We start from the raw sequence: 20,731 nt of genomic DNA on the forward strand, positions 1-20,731 counted from the left end.
CTTTCCAGAGCTGTGAATCATCCATTCAAGGGAAGGGAGGGGAATATAATGTTAAATACAATTTATGCTTTGCTAATTGAAATCAAATGCAAAATTCAGTCTCCTGTGAGTTGCCATGCTCATGTTTAAGTAGAGTGGAAGTGTCATTAACCTGAGACCGTTTTCACAGGCTGACTTAGTTTTGATGGATAGGAAGCAATTCCTTTGTCAAGTTTCCCCACCAACGAAGGGGATGTGGCTTGGTGACTTGTTCCGAGTCACAAGAATCAAGCTAGAGAAGACACTGCCGAAAAGAGAACTCAAACGTGCCAAGTTGGCATTTCTCTTCAGAACCATGAGCTTTCACCCATATCACCAAACAGACGCTTAAAACAAAAATTCTCCAAATATCAAGGCTTAGGCCTCTGCCTAGTTCTCCAGAGAACTTTAGCCTGCTGCTGTATGCAAGAGGGATAAATACTTAGGGAGAGTTTCCTACTTTGATTTCCCAGGTCAGAATGGCTTGTTAACCATGGCTAACCATTTAAAAAATGGATTTGCTTTTCCTAGCTAAGTGAGGATGCATACTCACTAGATTTCTTTTTTAAGCAGCATTTGAGGGCTTCCCTGGTGGCTCAGACAGTAAAGAACCTGCTTGCAATGTGAGAGACCTGGATTTAATCCCTGAGTCGGGAAGATTCCCCTGGAGGAGGAAATGGTAACCCACTCCAGTATTCTTGCCTTGGGAATGTCATGGACAGAGGATCCTGGTGGGCTACAGTCTATCGGGTCACAAAGCATTGGACACGACTGAGCGACTAATGCTTTAAGGTCTTGATATTCTGGGTTTATAGGGATAGGTAGACAGCCAGGGAGGTGGGACATGGACAGCGGTGTGACTGAGGGGCTGAGCTAATGTGTGGCCATCCACTATTATAAGAGGTGCAGTGGGCTAGAGCAGTGGGCATTCTCGCGGGCATGCATGCACAGGCTTAGTCATGTTTGACTCTTTGTGATCTTATGGACTGTAGCCTGCAAAGCTCCTCTATCCATGAGATTTTCCAAGCAAGAATATGGGCATGAGTTGCCATTTCCTTCTCTAGGGGATCTTCCTGATCCAAGGTTTCCTGAATTGGCAGGTAGATTCTTTATTGCTGAGCCACCGGGGAAGCCCACTGGTCATTCTTAGCTCATGGAAAAATATCTTTAAAGTTTTCCTACCATGAGCTGCTCCTTTGACCTCCTAAGTTATAAGATTGCCCCTTACTTAGTTGTCATTGAACTCCAAAAGAGACCTATTCCCCCAAGGAAGCCATCAGTCCTAGGGACCATCTCATTCAGAAGTGATCCTCACAAAGGCATGAAAGCAGAGGAGGAAGGAGGATGAGAGGGACAAAGAAATACACAGGTGAGACTTCCCTCATTCTCAATCCCAGCTTCCATGACACTATTTTTGAAAGGGTAGATGTCTGAGCCCCACCCGAGAGAAAGTCTAACCCTTTAAAAATTCTGCAATGCAGCTTAGGACGTTGTAGCTTGAATATACCCACCCCCCCTCCCCCCAGCTGCCTCTAATACATAATCAGAACCACTCCTTGCTTTGCTCATGAAGTTAGTTACTCAGTGTTACTTACTCAGTTTTGTTGGACTCTTTGCAATCCCATGGACTGCAGCCCACCAGGCTCCTCTGTGCATGGAATTCTCCAGGCAAGAATACCAGAGTGGGTTGCCATTCCCTACTGCAGGGAGATCTTCCCGACCCAGGGACTGAAAACTGCATCTCCTGCGTTGCAGGCAGCTTCTTTACTATCTGAGCCCCCCGGGAAGCCCTTGCTCATAAAACAAGGCTCCAAATCAGTCATCCCACAGTACACTCTTCTGATCAAGCAGGCCCTGTCTTCTTTCAAATAGGTGTGGATGTGTACGTGTGGCACAGTTTTATTTGTATCTTCTTTTACTTTGGTGGTTTAATCACTAAGTCATGTCTGACTCTTGTGACCCCATGGACTGTAGCCCACCGGGCTTCTCTGTCCGTGGAATTTTTCAGGCAAGAATACTTGAGTGAATAGCCATTCTCTTCTCCAGGGCATCTTCCCAACCCGGGGATGGAACCCGCCTCTTCAGCATGGCAGGCAGGTTCTTTGCCACTGAGCCACCAGGGAAATCCTTTTTACTTTTGTAGTAAAGGGATATATGCTGCCTTCAACTCAATAACTATTTTTTTAATCTGGAAAAGAATTGTCAGATTGTTTCTGAATCTTGCACATCAGTCTGTTCCTTGCCAGGATGGGTTAAGAGGGGAGGACACTGCACCCTTTACAGAAACTGCTTCCTTTGTGCTATTTCAAGAATCATCCTGTCCTGCAGATAGAATTCCCTGGCAGAGTCGATAACCTGGGCCGTCCTGGCTATCCCAGAGAAGGGATACTCCCAGAATTCAGGGGAGTGGAGGTGGGAATGGAGGTAACCGATACAAACACACCATCAAAATCCATCACTCAGATTGCATTAAGCTTTATAACAACACAGTTTCCAGTTAGCGGGAGAAATGACAGTTTAATAACAGTTGAACAGATTTCACTCCCTCCCCCCACTCATACATATTTCCAATTTTGCTAGAACAGTTCCTGGTTCTGAAGATCTGTGAAGAGTGTTTTATGTCAAATGCTGCATTTTAATGGAATCAAACTAATGGGAAGGGACATTTGACGCAGCAGCCCTTGATGGGGGTGTCCGCAGACAGCCCTTACCCTCCCCCACCCCGACACTGGGTCTGACAAAAGGAGTCAGCCCGCTTGTTGCTGCCCCAATATGTGCCATCTCTGAATCGAGCAAACGAAGCATGAGATGACCAGGAAGGGGAGATGGTGGGACAAAGAGAGAGATGGTGATCAATCCCTTGTGGGTTGGGTCGCTAAAGGTTATTCATGACAAAAGACATGCCAGCTCTCTGGTCCCTGCCCCTCTGGGGACCCTAAAGGACAGAGCCCCTCCAATAGCTTGTCTCAGATCCATGCTGCTGAGGGTCTCAGAGATGGAGACCTCCCACCAAGAAGACTGGATTTCTTTTTTCACTCCCAGAGATGGCTTCATCTTTCCCAACCTCAGAGCTCTGGGCTCAGCTGCAACTCCCTTGCTCTAGAGCAGTCCTGTGAGCCTGATTCTAAGGAGGGCCTAGGCTAAGCTTCTTTACCACCCAGGATACTCATGAAGAGAGGGACCCAACTGCCCTTCGAAGGCTCTTAGAAGGAAGGCTTCCAGGGATGTCAGCTTTTTTTTTTTTATTTTTTGGTGAGGAACGTGCATGCCTCTGCCTTCATCAGATGAGGAGTGAGGAAGTCAAAGGGTTGTGGGATGAGACCTTTAAGGAGAAGGCTTGAGACACCTTAAGAGGGAGGGTCTTGCTCCCTAGGAGTCCTGGAGCAAGCAGCCACAATTAGTATTCTGGCGAAATGCCAAAGCAGAGGTTGATCGAGCAGGGGGCCTTTGCCAGATATGGGGCTAGAACTCGGGCTTCTCAAATTAAAGTGAGAGGCCCCTGCCCAAGTAGACCTTCCCTTCTTCCTTATCATTTAAACAAACATTCATGGCACTGTATCTGACCTTGACAGCTATTTATCCTGTCTTCAGACTAGATTAACCAGCAGAAGACAAGAATTAGCAGTGGATTCTGGTGGCCAGCTGGTCAACCAGATGCTGCAACCCAGGCAGGCCTGGTACCCTATCAGCATGCCAGGGGATCCATCTCTCTGCCTAAGCCAACAGCCTTGGAAGCAATCCTGACTGGACAAAGAAGGAGATCTACTTGGCACCCCAGCAAGGCTGAGGCTGCAGACCCTGGGGGATTCAGGACTCGGGTCAGGAGCCTCCCTAGCCACTTGCCAGCCTTCCCACCACATCGTGAGCCTCATTTATCACCCTCTTCCTGTTCCCACTGGAAATCTTGACCAGTCATTTGGTAAAACATCATGTTGAAGGGTTTGTAGAACTTCCGCAGTCTGTGGATCACATCCGGATCAATGCGAGGATGAGTCCGACCCTTGCTCTTGCCTAAGCACCTGGGGGCACTGCTGTCTTCTGGCTTCTTTAAGCAAGGGAACCCCTTGGTTTTGTTGAAATAGAAATGTTTCTCAGTCACAACACGCTTGAGGCCTAGAAAATCCTGTACTTTGGCCATTTCCCCGGCGGGGTCCACTATGAGTCGCTCACCACTGACGAAGAGGATCTGAGAGAGGGGGAAATACTGGAGCCAGTTTTCCAGATGCAGAGCATAGATCCCTATTCGAATGGCGCTCCAGGAGGCGTCGATCAGCCCTAGGGTCCGATTTTTGAAGGCCAGCACCTCGAAGGTGGGGATCTCGGGTTTCTTTGACAGTGTCTGGGTGTAGTCGGAGATGGCCCTGGTCACGGGGTTCCTCACCACCACGATGAGTTTGATGTCCTTGGCCATGGAGTGGATGCGCTTGGGAGCCTCGTTTGTCACAAAGTAACTTGGCGTCTTCTCCATGGTTAACTGCCCATCCAAAGTCTTGGGCATCACATTTCTAGAAGAAGAAGGAAAACAAAAGAGTGGTTATTCGTATCCAGAAATAACTGAACTTGTCCCACGAAACATATATAAACAGCTCAATGGGGGAGCTACCAAATAAAATTCACATACACTCGGAAGTTCTTTTTAGACGTGTTATTTGCTCAGTTGTGTCCGACTCTTTGCAACCCCATGGACTATAGACCCCCGAGCTCCTCTGTCCATGGAATTCTCCAGGCAAAAATATTGGAGTGGGTAGCCATTCCCTTCTTCAGGAGATCTTCCTGCCCCAGAAATTGAAGATGGGTCTGCTACACTGCAGGCAGATTCTTTACCACCGGAACCACCAGAAAAGCCCTTTTTAGACTATATGTCCCACTACAGTTCTGATTAAAGTATTTTCATAAAAGGCAGCAAAAAGCTTGTGCATTCATCCTTGGGAATGTTATACACCTGGCATTTAAATTGCAGCTCTATCTCTTGCCAGTTATGTTTAACCTAGTTGGACTCTTAATTTCTCTGTGTATTAGTTTTATAATCTCTGAAATAAAGATAATGATAGCACCTACTTCACATGGTTGTAAAAGGATTAAAGGAGATAATGCTTTTAAAGCATTTAGCACAGAAGCTGGCATGTGTAAGAGCTTAATAAATCAAGGATAGGATTGTTGTAGTGGCTTTCGGAAAGTGTTTGAGCTCAGCAAGATCTCAAAGGTGATCTAGCCTAAGGGTGGGCAAACTACTACCTGCCTGCTGTCTTTGTATGGCCCACAGGTAAGAATGACTTCTCATCTTTAAAGTGAAGTGAAAGTGAAAGTCACTCAGTCATATCCTACTCTTTGCAACCCCATGGACTGTAGTTTGGATGGGGGAAAAGCAAAAATAATAAGACTAATGCTTTGTGGCACATGAAAATTGTATGTTCACATTTCAATGCTCATAAATAAATTGTCATTGGAACATGACCACTCATTCCTTTCTGTAAAGTCTGTGGCTGCTTTTTGCATCTACATCAGCAGAGCCGAATAGCTGCAAACAGAGACCATGTCACATGCAAATCTGAACATATTTTCTAACTGGCCCTTTAAGATATCATTTGCTGACCCCTAACCTAGATGAAAAGGTCCATCTTGTCAAAGCTATGGTTTTTGCAGTAGTCACATATGGATGTGAGAGTTGGACTATAAAGAAGGCTGGGTGCCAAAGAATTGGTGCTTTCGAACTGTGGTGTTGGAGAAGACGATTGAGAGTCCCTTGGACTGCAAGGAGATCAAACCAGTCAATCCTAAAGGAAATCGACCCTGAATATTCACTGGAAGGACTGATGCTGAAGCTGAAGCTCCAATACTTTGGCCACCTGATGTGAAGAGTTGACTCACTGGAAAAGACCCTGATGCTGGGGAAGACAGAAGGCAGGAGGAGAAGGGGACAATAGAGGATGAGATGGTTGGATGGTATCACCGACTCAATCGACATGAGTTTGAGCAAGCTCTGGGAAATGGTGAAGGACAGGGAAGCCTGGTGTGCTGTAGTCCGTGGGGTTGCAAAGAGTCAGATATGACCGAGCAACTGAACAACAACAAACCTAGCCAAAGGGTTTCCGTGGTGGTTCAGTGGTAAAGAGTCTGCCTGAAATGCAGGAGACTCGAGTTCAATTCCCGGGTCGGGAAGATTCCCTGGAGAAGAAAATGGCAACCCACTTGAGTATTCTTGCCTGGGAAATCCCATGGACAGAGGAGCCTGATGGGCTACAGTCCGTGGGGTAGCAAGTGAGTTGTATATGGCTGAGTGACTAAACACACAATCGTCCAACCTAGTCCAAAGGTGTCTTTATGCAAATGCGGAAAATGAAGCCCAGAGACCGGGAATCAGGCAGGTTTTGTGACTTCCGCAAGTTGAATCACATCCTTGAGCCTTATTATCTTCATCTTCAAAATCCTAAAACTTACCTCAAGTTCAGCTGAGAATGAAATGAATGACATATGTCATTATTGTGACATACAGTGTGACAACATCTAGCACAGAACTGGTTTCATACATGGGATTTCTTCCTTCTTGGCTCCCAAGTTTGCTCAGTAAGGCCACGATAGGTCCCACGTGTGTGTGCTCAGTTGCTTCAGTCGTGTCTGACTCTTTGTGCACTGGACTGTAGCCCACCAGTCCCCTCTACCCATGGGATTCTCCAGGCAAGAATACTGGAGTGGGTTGCCATGGCCTCCTCCAGGGGATATTTCCAACCCAGGGATTGAACCCACATCTCCTGTGTTTCCTGCATTGCAGGGGGATTCTTTACCGCTGAGCCACTGGAGAAGCCCGATAGATCGCACACCAGGTCCCATATCTCTTGGTTTCCTTCCCAGGGTTGCTTCTCAAACCCATCCCTCCATCCCTGTTCACCTTCAGAGTGGCCTTGTCTTACTTGGGAGCTTCAAGGGACTAAAGGAGTTTGATGCTATTGGTCCTTCAATACCAATGTGGCTGGTCTATCAGTGAGAAAATGAGGCTCAAGATCCTATTATACAGCCAATTTGCTGTAGGCATATGTGGACCAAAGTTAATTGACGATAAACCCGTTCCATACCTGTTGGTACAGCAGGCCATCTGCCATCTTGTACTCCATTAAAGTCTATTCACTTCTGAGCCTTGCACCAAAGTGGTACATTTAGGATTACACAAGACCTCTTTGTTATGATGACACGCTTTTAAATGTCTCAGCTAATAAAACTTAATACAGACGAAGATCCCTCAGCTTCCCCTACCATAATTAAATTTATTTACTATCGCCTGTGTGGAGAAAGAATGACTTTTCTTTTATCTCTAATTCACATGCTCTGTCAATAATTAATTGCTACTGGGTTTTGAGCTTTCTCGGCAAGCACTTTTATTAGGCAAGAGGAATGTGCCTCTTGTCTAATGCAGAGATATTCACATGGAGTTTGATGTCGTTTGGGTATCATGATTGGGCAGTGAGCAGTTTTCAGATCAAAGCAATAGCTCTGGCCATAAGTAATCATACTCATCTCGAACAGACATCATCTCCCCAGTATTTCAAACGTCTTCACATTTGTGTGCCTCTTTGGTTTTCGTCAGATTTAATTATGTTGCTTGGAGGGGCAGTGCTAAGGAACATAGTTTTGGGGGAGTCACACTTGTCTGATTTCAGAGTTCTGACTACCCATATCGCCTTGATGAAGTGACTAAACCAACCAGTATTCTTGGGCTTCCCTTGTGGCTCAGCTGGTAAAGAATTTGCCTACAATGAGGGAGACTTGGGTTTGACCCCTGGGTTGGGAAGATGCCCTGGAGAAGGGAAAGGCTACTCACTCCAGTATTCTGGGCTGGAGAATTCCATGAACTGTATGGTCCCTGGGGTCACAAAGAGTCAAATACAACTGAGCCACTTTCACTTTCACAAACCACTCTGACTCTCCATATCCTCATCCAAAATATAGGGTTAATAAGTAAAAGTGTTAGTCACTTACTCGTGACTGACTCTTTGTGACCCTATGGACTGTAGCCCCCCAGGCTCCTCTGTCCGTGGAATTCTCCAGGCAAGAATACTGGAGTGGGTAGCCATTCCCTTCTCCAGGGGAATCATCCTGACCTAAGGAGTGAACTTGGATCTCCTGCATTGCAGGCAGAGTCATTACTGTCTGAACCACCAGGGAAGCCCAGGGTTAATAAGAGTCCCTCTTTTATAGGACTGTCGAGAAGATAATACAGGTGATTCACTTTGAATAGTGTCCAACGAATGCCAGAATTTTAAAAGCTTAAGCCAGGGGCACACTATCATTGGGACAGCAATTATTAGAGAAGAGTAAGGAGAAAATATTTATGTTTAACCAAATGGAAAAGTTGAACAACATGGAAACTAAGGAACTGATATAGAAAAATAAAAAAGAATATTCTGATTCAAGCCCATATCGTCATACTTCCTGATCAGGGGAGCTGCTATTAGCTTAGCTGGAGGTAAAGGAATATACTGATATCCCACTTTTATTCCAATTAAAGAGATTCTCTTAATTATGAAACTCATGTCATAGTATAAAAATACTAAATAAATGTTGATGTAAAAAATACTAAAGATAGATATTTTTAATACATGGCCTTTTCAGAATTTTGCCCCTCAGTATATATACATTGCTCTTTTATTTTGTTGCTTTTTTTTTTTTTTTATTAAGCTGCTAGGGTTTTCTTCTCATCTGGTCTCTGCTGTTGACTTCTTAGAGCTCAGTGTTTATCTTTACACTGACCTCGTTCAAATTCATCTCCTTCACTTCAGCTAATTGCTATAGTCTGTCAAGATCTTTGTGGATCTTGAGTTTTTTATCTGAAGCATCTGAGATAAATGGTATCCAGCCTGTAAGCCAGTGTATATAGGGGAGTAAGTGTGTGCCTAGTTCAGTGATCAATGCAAAAAAAAAAACGGTATCCAGTCCTTATGGCTGAGACGGTAAAGAATCTGCCTACAAAGCGGGAGACCTGGGTTTGATCCCTAAATTGAGAAGATCCGCTGGAAGAGAGAACGGCAACCCACTCCAGTATTCTTGCCCAGAGAATTCCACGGACAGAGGAGCCTGGCAGGCTACAGTCCATGGGGTTGAAAAGAGTTGGACACAACTGAGCGACTCACTTTTATTTTTCAAGCCAGTGTGTATATAGGGAAGTAAGTGTGTGCCTAGCTCAGTGATCGATGCAAACAGCCATGAGAGGAGGGGGCTAGAGAAGGCAACAGAGAGAGGAGTGGGGAACAGAGATGCCTAAATGGCTTTGATTGTCATGTTACAGATGGATACCACCATGCATTTGAGAGTTCCCGCATTTGGGGCATACATGGGAAAACCGTCTCATTTGTGGAATCTAGAAAAATGGTACAGATGAACCTATTTCCAGGGCAGGAATAGTTACACAGACATAGAGGACTGATATATGGACACGGGGTGGGGGGAGGGGACGGTGGGATGAACTGGGAGATTGGAATTGACATATATACACTGTTATGCGTAAAACAGCTAGCTAGTGGGAAGCAGCTATGTAGCACAGGCAGCTCCGCCCAGTGCTCTGTGATGACCCTAGAGGGGTGAGATGGGGGTGGGAGGTAGGTCCGAGAGGGAGGGGCTATATGTATACTTCTAGCTGATGCACTGCAGAAGTTAACACAGTGTTGTAAAGCAATTATACTCCAATTTTTAAAAAAGATACAACTATTGTTGTGTGAGATATACAGGAATTTTTGCCAGTAACAAGGTATCCAGTTAGATGCTCAAAATCAGTGAAGTAGCATCCCTCCTTTCCAAAAAAGATTCTGAATCAGTTATATTCATTCATTCATTCCGTAAATGCTCGCATCCATAAAAGGCAATATACTAGTGAACACAACAGACAAGGCCCTTCCCCCCACAGAGCTTCTAGTATAACTGCTACCTCCGATAAAAGGAGAGTTCTCTATAGTATCACGTAAATAACTATTTTGATCAAAAGAGCAGGTATTATTACTTTTCACTTTTACAAGGAAGGAACCAGACTCAGAACCTGAAGACACTTTTTCAAAGTCTCACTGGGTGAGCTTATTCTTGGCTCCTAAGCTCAACGGCCAAGCAAATATCTACCCCAGCTCCTGGCAAATAGCAGGTGCTTGGTAAATATCTGTTGAGTGAATAGATGAGTAAGCCATTAGGCTCCTGTTCTAAGGCTTTGTTGTGATAGGTTTTGCTGCCCTAATCTCACCAATTCTCAGCCCTTATCCCCTCATCAATCTACTCACCTGGGTCCTTATTTCAGCAGCAATTTCTTTACCTAGAAATAGCTAGATATTTCTAGATATCTGTCTGTCTATCTGTCTAGGTATTTCTAGATACCAGCTATTTCTACATCTAGAAATAGAGCCTCCCTCTTCCTAAAAAAGAACATGAAAAACAACTAGAGGAGACAGCTCTCTAAGGTGTGAGACCAACCCCTCCCCACATGGGCTTTGAAAATTATCTCAGGATAACTTGAAAATTCTACCTTCTCAGGAATTTTTCATCCCAACTCTCCTTCTCCCTCCTGCTTTTAGGTAAGTTCTTTTCGACTGGATCTGACATTTCACTCTGCCCTTGCTCTCACATCTTTATGTGCTTGAGGAATGGGGAGGTGACCAGTCGTGCCAGAGGGGAGTGAGCAAAGCTAAGGAAGTAAGAAAAAAAGGCCAGGGGGTGTGGAGGAAAAGACCATGAGGTTCGGGGTGCTGGTTCTTATGGGCCACGGGCAAGACACTGGGTTTTATTCCATACGTGATGAGAAACCATTGGAGAACATGAAATAGGAGAACATAAGCTTTACATTTTCAGAGATCTTTCTCCAGCTGCTTTGCTGAGAACACATGGGTATGTGGCAAGAGCAGAAGGAAGACTGCCTGCTAAGAGGCCATTGCTAGAGGGCAGGTTGGAGATGAGGGTACAGGACCGCAGATGGAGAGGGCAACCTGGGAAGTAGCGTTCAGAATTGGGATGTCTTTAAAAAGTAGGGCCAACAGTCCTTTAGGATGGGTGGGATGTGTGTGAAAAGAGAGTGTCATAGAAGACTCCAAGACTGTCGGCCTGAGCTGATGATTAAGTAGTAGTTTATCAAAGTGGAGAACACTGGAAAAGAAGCCAGTTTCAGGGGAAGAAACCACATCTGATTTTGGGCTTGTAATCTGAGATACTCACATGGAGGAGTGGATACGGGAGTCTGAAACTCAAGGGAGGTTCCAGTTGGAGGTGGACATTTACATGACGTGTTCACAATCTACTTGCCAGAAAAGCAGGGTGAAGGGATGTCAGAGTCTCTTCACCTTCACTAGGAGAAGGTGGGACATGACCTTTGCCTATCTGGGGAGTCCTTCTGAAGAGACACAGGAGACACGGGTTTGATCCCTGAGTGGGGAATATTCACCGGAGGAGGAAATGGCAACGCACTCTAGGAGTCTAGCCTGAAGAATTCTATGGACAGAGAAGCCTCATAAGCTACAGTTCAAAAAGCTTGCAAAGAGTCAGACATGACTGAGTGACTAAGCACGCACCTGAAAAGGAAAAGTGTTTAGACACTGATGTGCAAAAATAAATTTTAACTCCATCACCAAGATTTTCACCAACTCCTTTGAATTCCCAGGGTCCCTGATAACTTTCTGTGTTACACAGCTTAAAATAATGTCATCATATGGTTAGGATAATGTCATAATGAGAGAAGGAAATGGCAACCCACTCCAGTATCCTAGCCTGGAAAATTCCAGGGACAGAGGAGCTTGGTGGACTACAGCCCCAGGGGTCCCAAAAGAATTAGACATGACTAAGCAACTGAACCACAAACATCATAATATGGTTGGTTCCCATGCCCTCCATGGCTAAGCTCAGTTTCTGGAAGACTTGGGCAATGAGTCATTCACCTGTGTATCCCCAGTGCTTGACACAGTCCCTACTGCACGGCAGCTGCCCCATAATGATGTGTGGTTGTTGGACGAATGAATGAATGACATACAAATGGAAAGATGATCCTTGGAAGTCAGGAGAACTGGGGCAGTTTGGAGGTCTCCTCTAAGTGGGTTTCTGGTGCATGGGGTTCAGTGTTTCTGAATTCCACGTCATCTCCTGTCTGAAGCACCCTGCACTGCAGCATGGCCCATATGGTGAGGAAACACTGCATCTGTGCTTGGAACGGCTTGTTAACAGTATCTGGGGTGCCCAGAGCAGCCGCGACATCGGCATCAACACACCATCCTGAAGCCGAGAATCATTCCGCAAGATCACGCAGTTGCTCTCACAGCGCCAAATGTTTATGAGACACGAGCCAACACGCTCTCCAAGCTCCTCCACCTCCGCTCTGCTGGTGGGGGGACTGGGCTGAGCACAAGCCCCATCTGGATGCAGGTCACCATCTGGGACAACAACTTTAACAACAGAGATCCCACAGTAGTTATCAGATGCCGTTTACTAAGTGCTGTTTGGAGGCTGAGAGTTCAAATTCTGACACCAGATTGAGGTCACCAAGCACTTTCAGACACTGGGCTCCACAGCCTGGTGGTTAAAAAGCACAGACTCCAGATGAACCGAATCTGGATTCACTTACTATGACAGCAGACCCTTCCCAGGACAGACCTTCCCCATATCCTTTGCTTTAGCTCTTCTCTGAAGTCCCTAGATAATAGTAACTGATGCACATTTCCTGAGTTGTTTTACAGATGCTAAAATTCCCACCAAATTAGATGTTAACTATCAATACTAGTTATCTAGTTATCAATACTAAATAACCATGAGCACACAGCCCCCAGGCTTCTCAGAGCCTAAGGCCTGGTAACATTAACGCCTGGGATGCCACCATCTGATTGGCTGATACTTTACCATCAATCAGAGAATTGTGCACAAGCGATCACATACCCTGTGGTCTCCCTCCTTCTCTTGGCCTTTAGAAATGCTTTCCTGAAACCTCTCTGGGAGCTTGGGTGTTTGGGGCTCTAGCTCTCATGGACTCCCTGTGTGCTGCCGTGCAATAAGCGTTGCATTTTCCTTCTCCACAACCAGCAGCACCTGGTGTCAGTAAGTCGGTTTTATTTTGGGTGGGCAAGCGGACCTAAGTTTGGTTCAGTAACGTTAGTAGCCGTATGACTCTGGGAAAATTACTAACCTAATATTTTGTGGCTCCGTAGCATAATCTGGGGGAAAAAAAAAAAGGCGTCATATTGATAACACCTCTTTCTTAGGGATTTGGGGAAGGTTATATGAGTTAATGGGCTTCCCTGGTGGGGCTAGTGGTGAAGAACCTGCCTGCCAATGCCGGAGATGTAAGAGACACAGGTTTGATCCCTGGGTCGGGAAGATCCCCTGGAGGAGGTCATGGTGACCCAGTATTCTTGTCTGGAGAATCCCATGGACAGAGGAAACTGCAGGGTTACAGTCCCTAGGTTTGCAGTCCGAACGATTGAAGCGACTTAGCACCCACGCCTATGAGTTAATATCTGAAAGAGTGCCTCACAGATAGTAGGTTCTCAATACATTAGTTGTGAATTTTTAAAACAACTTTCTCAAAAAGGTACTACTATCCTCCCCACTTAAGGTCAGGAAACTGAGACTCAGTGAAATTAATCTGTTAGTCCAAAGTCACAAGAGGTGGAAGTGCAATTCAAATCCCAGGTCCATCCTGCACATTAGCCCAAGCTCTTAGTTACTGCCTAGCAATGTTTCACCAAGCAACAGAGTCTCAGCAAAGTTACACGACTGGCCCAAGGTCACACTGCTGGTAGATGGCAAAGCTGGATTTTAAGCCTCATTATATGTGTTGTAAAGGTGGGCTGTCACTGACTCACCACTGGGAGTTGCAGAAACCCAGGCCAGAAGCCCCAGAAATTCTTGCCAGATCAAACTCCATCGTTTAATTTGTGATATCTCTCTCTGGGGTGTCATCAATTGAAGCAAATGGACACCATCATGGACACCGAGGGAGAAGGTGATCACCCGTGTAAGATGTAGAGTCCATTCTCTCTGGAAGGGTCAGCAGCTGAGCCTGCTTGTGCCTTGCCTGAATCAGATGTACACAGGCACCTCACATTTTCCCAAATGCATTATCCAGTGGGATAAATGGTGCATAAATGAGCAACATTTTCTGAGCCCTCCTGATAAACTGTAACTCAAGAGAATGCTTGTTAGAGCAAGGGCATGAGGCAGGGCTGTCTCCTCTGCAATGAAGAAAGAAACTTAGAAAGTCAATCAGGTACCTGCTACTTGCCCAGCACTGAGCCAGGCAATTTCACATATTATGCTGGCTCAACCTCCCCAGTGCCATATGAATCCCTGAGCCCATTACAGAGATGTGGAAACTGAGTCCAAGAGACAATAAACCCTGCTCCGGACCACAGAACTAGACCCTTCTCTGCCTCATCCTGTTGAAGTTCATGCTGCTTTTCAAAGTCAACTTTTAGGAATCTTGAAATCCCTGAAGGTAAAAAGTCAAACCCTTGGGAAACCACATTTCTTATAAAGAAGACCCAAGAAAAGCAGCCTTTGCCAGCGCCGTGTGGCTAATGGCCAAATTGAAGCTGAGAAAGAAGGGATCCTGAGTGACAGCTCTGACTTAAGCACTAACTTGCCAAGTGGGCTTAAGACAGGGATTTTTCTGTTTCTGGACCTGTAACATGAAAGGGCTTTGCTAATACAAATGCTCTCATTGATTACATCCAGCTTTGCTGGTGCTTAATATGTCAAGTATACAGTGATGATAAAGCGGGCATGGTACCTGCTTGGCAACAGACCATGAGTTCCTTGAGGGACACACATGAATTTTCCACTTTTTAAAAAATTTATTTATTTATTTACTTATTTATTATTTTTGGCGGCTCTAGGTCTTCATTGTTGCACACGGAATTTCTGTAGTTGCAACAAGCGGGGACTCCTTTCCAATTGTGGTGCACGGGCTTTTCCCTGTGGTGGCTTTTCTTGTTGTGAACCTCAGGCTCTAGGTGCACGGGCTTAGTTGCCCCGCGGTGTGTGGAATCTTCCCAGACCAGGGGTCGAACCCATGTCCCCTGCATTGGCAGGCAGATTCCCAGCCACTGGACCGCCAGGGAAGTCTGAGTTTCCCATTTTTGTAAAGTGACCTGTGGTTCAGATGCAGCATCTCTGTTGTGGGCAGAAGTCTCTTTTTAGACAAAATTGCATCTGCCTCTAAGAGAGAGAAGGGGCTGAGAGAAACAGTGTGGGTAGAGGAGAGGAGAGGGGGGTAGAGAGGAGAAGGGAAGGATTAGGTGATTAGGAAGGAGAAGAAAGAGAAAGAAAGACAAGAGAAAGGGAAGGAGTGGGGAAGGAGGAGGAGGAGATGCCTAGGCGGCGAGGAAAGGCAAAGAATGTAACTAATTGGAGGAGAAAGAGGAAAGCGTTCCAGTTTTGAATGACGCACAACCCCCATGGTGGGACACAATAGCATACCCAGATCTCAGGAATATTTGTGGTTTCAAAGCTAGTGCCAGGCAGATACAGATATGTTAGGATTTATGAAAGAAAAAGACAGAAAACCATTTCATTAATTTGGCCACTTCTTGTGCCAACTCTGTGCCGAGATCAAGAGAGAAAGTGAAGAGCGAGATCTCGTCCTGAAGAAGTCTTCGTCTTCTAAAATAGCAAAGATAGTCTAGGAGGCCAATCCTCGTGTCTAAGGATTCACAGAGGTCCACGAGTTTCAGAGACGAGAATCATTGACGGAGGGCTGACTTGATTCCAGAGTCCACAATCACCTTCTTCAGAAGCTCATCAGCAGGTGGGCATCCTGACAAAGGTGGGTGACTCAGTGTTCAACTTTGGGGTTCCATCTCTGAACCACAACTCACTTTGAGCAACATGTTTCATGTCTTTGAACCTCAGTTTCGTCATCTGTCAAATGCGTATAATAACACCTCTTCCTCGTTCACAGGAAAAGGTGCCCAGCACAGTGCAAATATTGGTCAGTGTTCCCCCTTGTTATTACTGCTAGTGTAACATAGCACATGGTAGATACCAACAAGCCTGTGTGTTGAGTGAGTGAAGAAGACGAGTCCTGCTTAAATTCCGAATCTAAACACCTATAATTGATTGCCTAATACATATGTTGTTGTTGAGTCACTAAGTTGTGTCCGACTCTGCGACCCCACGGACTGTGGCCTCCCAGACTCCCCTGTCCATGGGATCTCCCAGGCAAGCAGACTGGAGTGGGTTGCCATTTCCTTCTCTAGGGGATCTTCTTGATCCAGGGATCGAACTTACGTCTCTTGTATTGCGGGTAGATTCTTCACCACTGAACCACCTGGGAAGACTCCATAATACATATACTACTCTGTATATAATGACCTTCGTCACACAAACTGACTTCTCCAATGGGCATTGATACGACCCATCCTGAGAGCAACAAAAAGCTTCTGTTTGGCATAGAATCCAGGGAATTTCTAGAAATCTCATTTGCTGTGCCATCCCAGGGTGCCCAAGCACTTGGGAAGCTTCAGTGATAGACAGAGCTTGGCCACTTTATAGGGCCCATGCCTCAAACTGCACGAATCACAGGCTTGCTTCCATTTCTCCTTGTCATCTCTCCCAGTTCGCCCACTGGGCTTTAGCATCAACAGACCATCATATGACAGAAGCTGAATCGCTCATATGGTCTGATTTCAGAAAACACATATGGACAAAAAGCAACTAAGAAGTCAACAATCCCTTAAAATGAATTTGTGACAGTCTTCACCAGTGAATCTACATTTTTTAAATTGGCTATGTGTGTGCCTATGGGATTTTTAGATTAAGTTGACACTTATTGATTAAGTGTTTGGTATCTCTAGGGATGTGAAGGTCCTGTGCAATAATTCCCGAGCCCACAGGTTGGGAAGCAGGGCTCTAAAACCTAAGCCTTTGCTTACTGACAACCTCAGTTCCATCAGCGTCTTCTTATCCACAATGCTCCCTCCAATCCCTTCTCTTTCGTTAGTGGCCCATCTCACTCCAGAGATTCGAAAGCAAGATGCTTCCTGATTTTAAAGGAACAGGATTATGGCTCACTTCACCTGCCCCTGCCTGGGGACGCCACCCAGAATGTACTTCTCTGATACTTTACTCACACACATTCAAAGAGGGCCCCGCCGCAGAACGTCACACACCAACTTCTATCAGCTGTTTTATTGTGGCTTCTTTCCTCAGGCTCAGCGTTTCCAAGGGCCGGTGCCACGATTAACTGATGATTACAGAGACGTCAGCATTGCCTGTCCGGGCACGGTGTGCTCACGATTTAACAGACGGTGACGGGAGAAGGCTCCTCTCAGGAAGGCGGCATTCCAGGTCTCTGCACCCCACACTCCCAGCTGTGTGTCAGCTCAGCACTGCCTCGGGGATTCTGCCAGCCCTGCTTCCTTCTCACCAGCATCCTGCGGCTGAGCCAAGCCCTGCTTGTTCCGGCTGAGTCTGCCTCCCTCACCCTTATTTATGCACGTCTTAGCCCTGCTGCCTGGCTCTCTTCCTGGCTCTGCCATCCTCACACTAAAGGACTTTGGGCTGAGACTTCCCTGGCAGTTCAGTGGTTAAGACTCCACACTTCCAATGCAGGGATGCTGGGGATGTAGGTTCCATCCCTGGTCTGGGAACTAAGATTCCATGTGCTGCATGGCGTGGCCAAATAAATAAATAAATGATAAAAATAAATACAGGACTTGGGAAACCTACTTAACCACCTCCAGCCTCAGTTTCCTCAGATGATGAGGATCCCAAGCAAGATCTATCTCAGAACATGTCAGGTTGAAAGGGCTGGTGCTTACGATACTGCAGTAGAAGGAGTGTTTGTGCCCCGCCCAAATCACATGTTAAGTCCTCACTCGAATTGGGATGGAATATGCGGGTGTGGCCTTTCAGAGGGGATTAAGTCATAGGGTGGTGCTCTCATGGATAGGATTAGTGCCCTTGTAAAACAGACCCCAGAAAGCTCCCTCCCTACTTCTGCCAGGTAAGCACATAGTGAAAAGATAGCCCTCTCTGAACCTGGAAACAGGTCCTCAGCATACAGTGAATCTGCCAACACCTCGATCTTGAAATTCCTAACCTTCAGAACTATAAGAAAGAAATGCTTAAGCCACCCAGCCCATGGTACTTTTGTTACAGCAGCCCAAACAAATGAAGGCTCAGCATGGTGCCTGGAAGGAATCAGCTGATCAGTACATGTGTTAATTACTGTTTCTGTATTTATGAACCCTGTTTATTCACTGTGCATTCACAGAGAATGCCATCTTTGGGACTTGTGCTGACGGTGAGGTTATTTCATGTTTACCTCAGGTGCACCTTAAAACAAACTTTGTTTTTGTAAATAATTTGTACACGTCTCCTCCTTGTTGATGCAAGGAACCTGATCAGCTAGAGGGATAAGGCTCAGTCAAAGCACTCGCTGTTTTATTGGTGGAAATGTTGCTCAGGTCAACTCATGCCTGGCCATGGACATTTGTAAATAACTCGATCAAGATAGAAACGTCCATCCATACTTGACAGGTGTGAATTGTGCTGGGAAGAAGAGTGCTTCATCACACGGCCAGGCACCAGCTCTAGTCTTGAAGGAAACTATTCCCTGTGATGAGACTGCAGGCCAGAAACCCTTTTTCTCTACGTTTGGCCAGAATGGCAGGACCTCCTATCCTACAAACTGCCCAGGTAAGAACCTTCCACGAATGTCCTTCAGATATGTCCTTCATAGAGTTGCATCCCCAAATCAAGATCTCTAGCTTCAGTGATGCACAGTACAATCATTAATAAATCAGTGCACCCTACCAGGCCTGTACTTAGACCCGACTTTCACAGCTTGGGGTGCATGAAATACTAAACAGATTTTCAAACCCATCCATCTGATCATATAACAGATGGAGAAATGACAGATAGGAAAGAAGATCAGTGCACATCTAGAAAGATATACACAAACACACACACAATGCCTCAAAGATTCTAATATTAGATCATCAGATATTCATGCACACCCATCCCTTACAGAGTGTTTCTCTCTGTTTCTCTCTCTCTCCCTGGCCCCCACCACCCGCCCCCCACCACACACACACCCCTGCTTTTCCCATGACTGGCCCCTTCCCATTATTCAAGTCTTGGCTCAAACATCCCCAACTCAGAGGGCAATCCCCTTACCCAGGCACCATCTACATCACTCTGCTTCACACTGGCCTCTTTTGTTCACTTCCTAGGGCTCCTTGTTATCTGACATTATCTTGTTTATGTGTTCATTTTCATGTGTTTGGTATGTCTGTCCTAAAGGAAAGTGAAATGAAAGTCACTCAGTCGTGTCCAACTCTTTTCGGCCCTATGGACTATACAGTTCATGGAATTCTCCAGGCCAGAATACTGGAGTGGGTAGCCTTTCCCTTCTCCAAGGGATCTTCCCACCCATGGGTCGACCAGGTCTCCTGCGTTTCAGGGGGATTCTTTACCAGCAAGCTCCAAAGAAGGAAGACAGCCTGGCACTCGTTTATATTGCTGAATCACTCAGCATCTCACTTACTGCCTAGAATTGAGACACAGGTCACAATAAATATTTGCCCAAGAATTGGAAGAGATAAAGAAAGGAAGGAAAGGACAGAGCCCAGTTGGAAAGATGAGAAGGGAGAATAAAGGAAAAGAGGAAGGAAGAAAGGAGCTTCGGAGAGAGGGAGGAAGAAAGGATGGGAGGTAAGAATGGAGATTTGGCTTCTTGTCGTCATTCAGATCTTATATTAAATGCATGACTTTGGGCTGTTGTGAAAGCCATGAGTCACATGGAAATATTTAAATGTAAATTAATTAAAATTAAATTGAATTAAAGATTTAATTTCTCAGGGACAGTAGCTATATCTCAAGTGCTCAATAGCCACAAATGGCCAATAGCTACTATGTTCGAAGGACAGCTCTAGTACATTCCATCATCACCTAACTGCTATTGGATGACACAGGTCTGGTCCATCAGCTATAATTTTTGTGACATCACATAGTACATAAAATTCATCTCTCAGAGAGGCTCTTCCTGATCATTCTACCCCAAATCATGCCTGCTCCATGTCACTCTCTATCCCATTGTTCTGCTTTCTCTTCTTCTTCACACTTTGTGGCATTGGTCAAGATTTGGAATTATCTACTTTACTTTTTATTGGTTCACATGATTTCTGATGCCTTTCTATCTGAAATTGAACTCTTCAATGGCAGAACTTTGTCTTGTTCACTAGGTATTATATTTATCTTTAATAAAGCATGGTATATAATAGGTACTTAATAAATAACAGGGAATAAATGGGTGGCCCCTCTGAATCGGCACATTCGCTTTCTTACACCCTTTACACTCATTTCATGCATCCACACAGCGGGACAAGGGAGGTGAAGTAAGGGCTAAGTTGGTGGCAGGTGGGCCTCCATCTCTTCACCACTAGTTAATGCGTCCATGCTTATTTGCTCAGTAGTGTCTGACCCTTTGTAATCCCACAGACTATAACCCGCCAGGCCACTCTGTCTGTTGGATTTTGCAGGCAAGAATACTGGAGTGGGTTGCCATTTCCTCCTCCATGGATCTTCCCAACCCAAGGATCAAACCCTTATCTCTTGCATCTCCCACATTGCCTGCACTGGCAGGTGGATTCTTTACCACTGAGCCACCCGGGAAAGTGAGAAGGTAGAAAAGGCTGAGTGCTCATACCTGCTCTTGTCCACAGCCCAACCTCCTTCACTGAGGCTCTACACAGCTTGCCAGACT

At 45.7% G+C, this 20,731-nt stretch overlaps 1 protein-coding gene across 1 annotated transcript in view; it reads right to left on the reverse strand.

Moving 5' to 3' along the window:
* Window positions 1-3,886: 3,886 nt before the first annotated feature.
* Window positions 3,887-20,731, reverse strand: part of HS3ST4 (heparan sulfate-glucosamine 3-sulfotransferase 4) — a 486,055-nt gene continuing 469,210 nt past the window's right edge. The window contains exon 2 of the mRNA XM_052635772.1: window positions 3,887-4,523. Coding sequence (XP_052491732.1) covers window positions 3,887-4,523 — 637 coding nt within the window. The remainder of the gene's footprint in view (window positions 4,524-20,731) is intronic.

Source organism: Budorcas taxicolor, chromosome 2 (assembly GCF_023091745.1).
Source record: "Budorcas taxicolor isolate Tak-1 chromosome 2, Takin1.1, whole genome shotgun sequence".
Lineage (NCBI taxonomy): Eukaryota > Metazoa > Chordata > Mammalia > Artiodactyla > Bovidae > Budorcas > Budorcas taxicolor.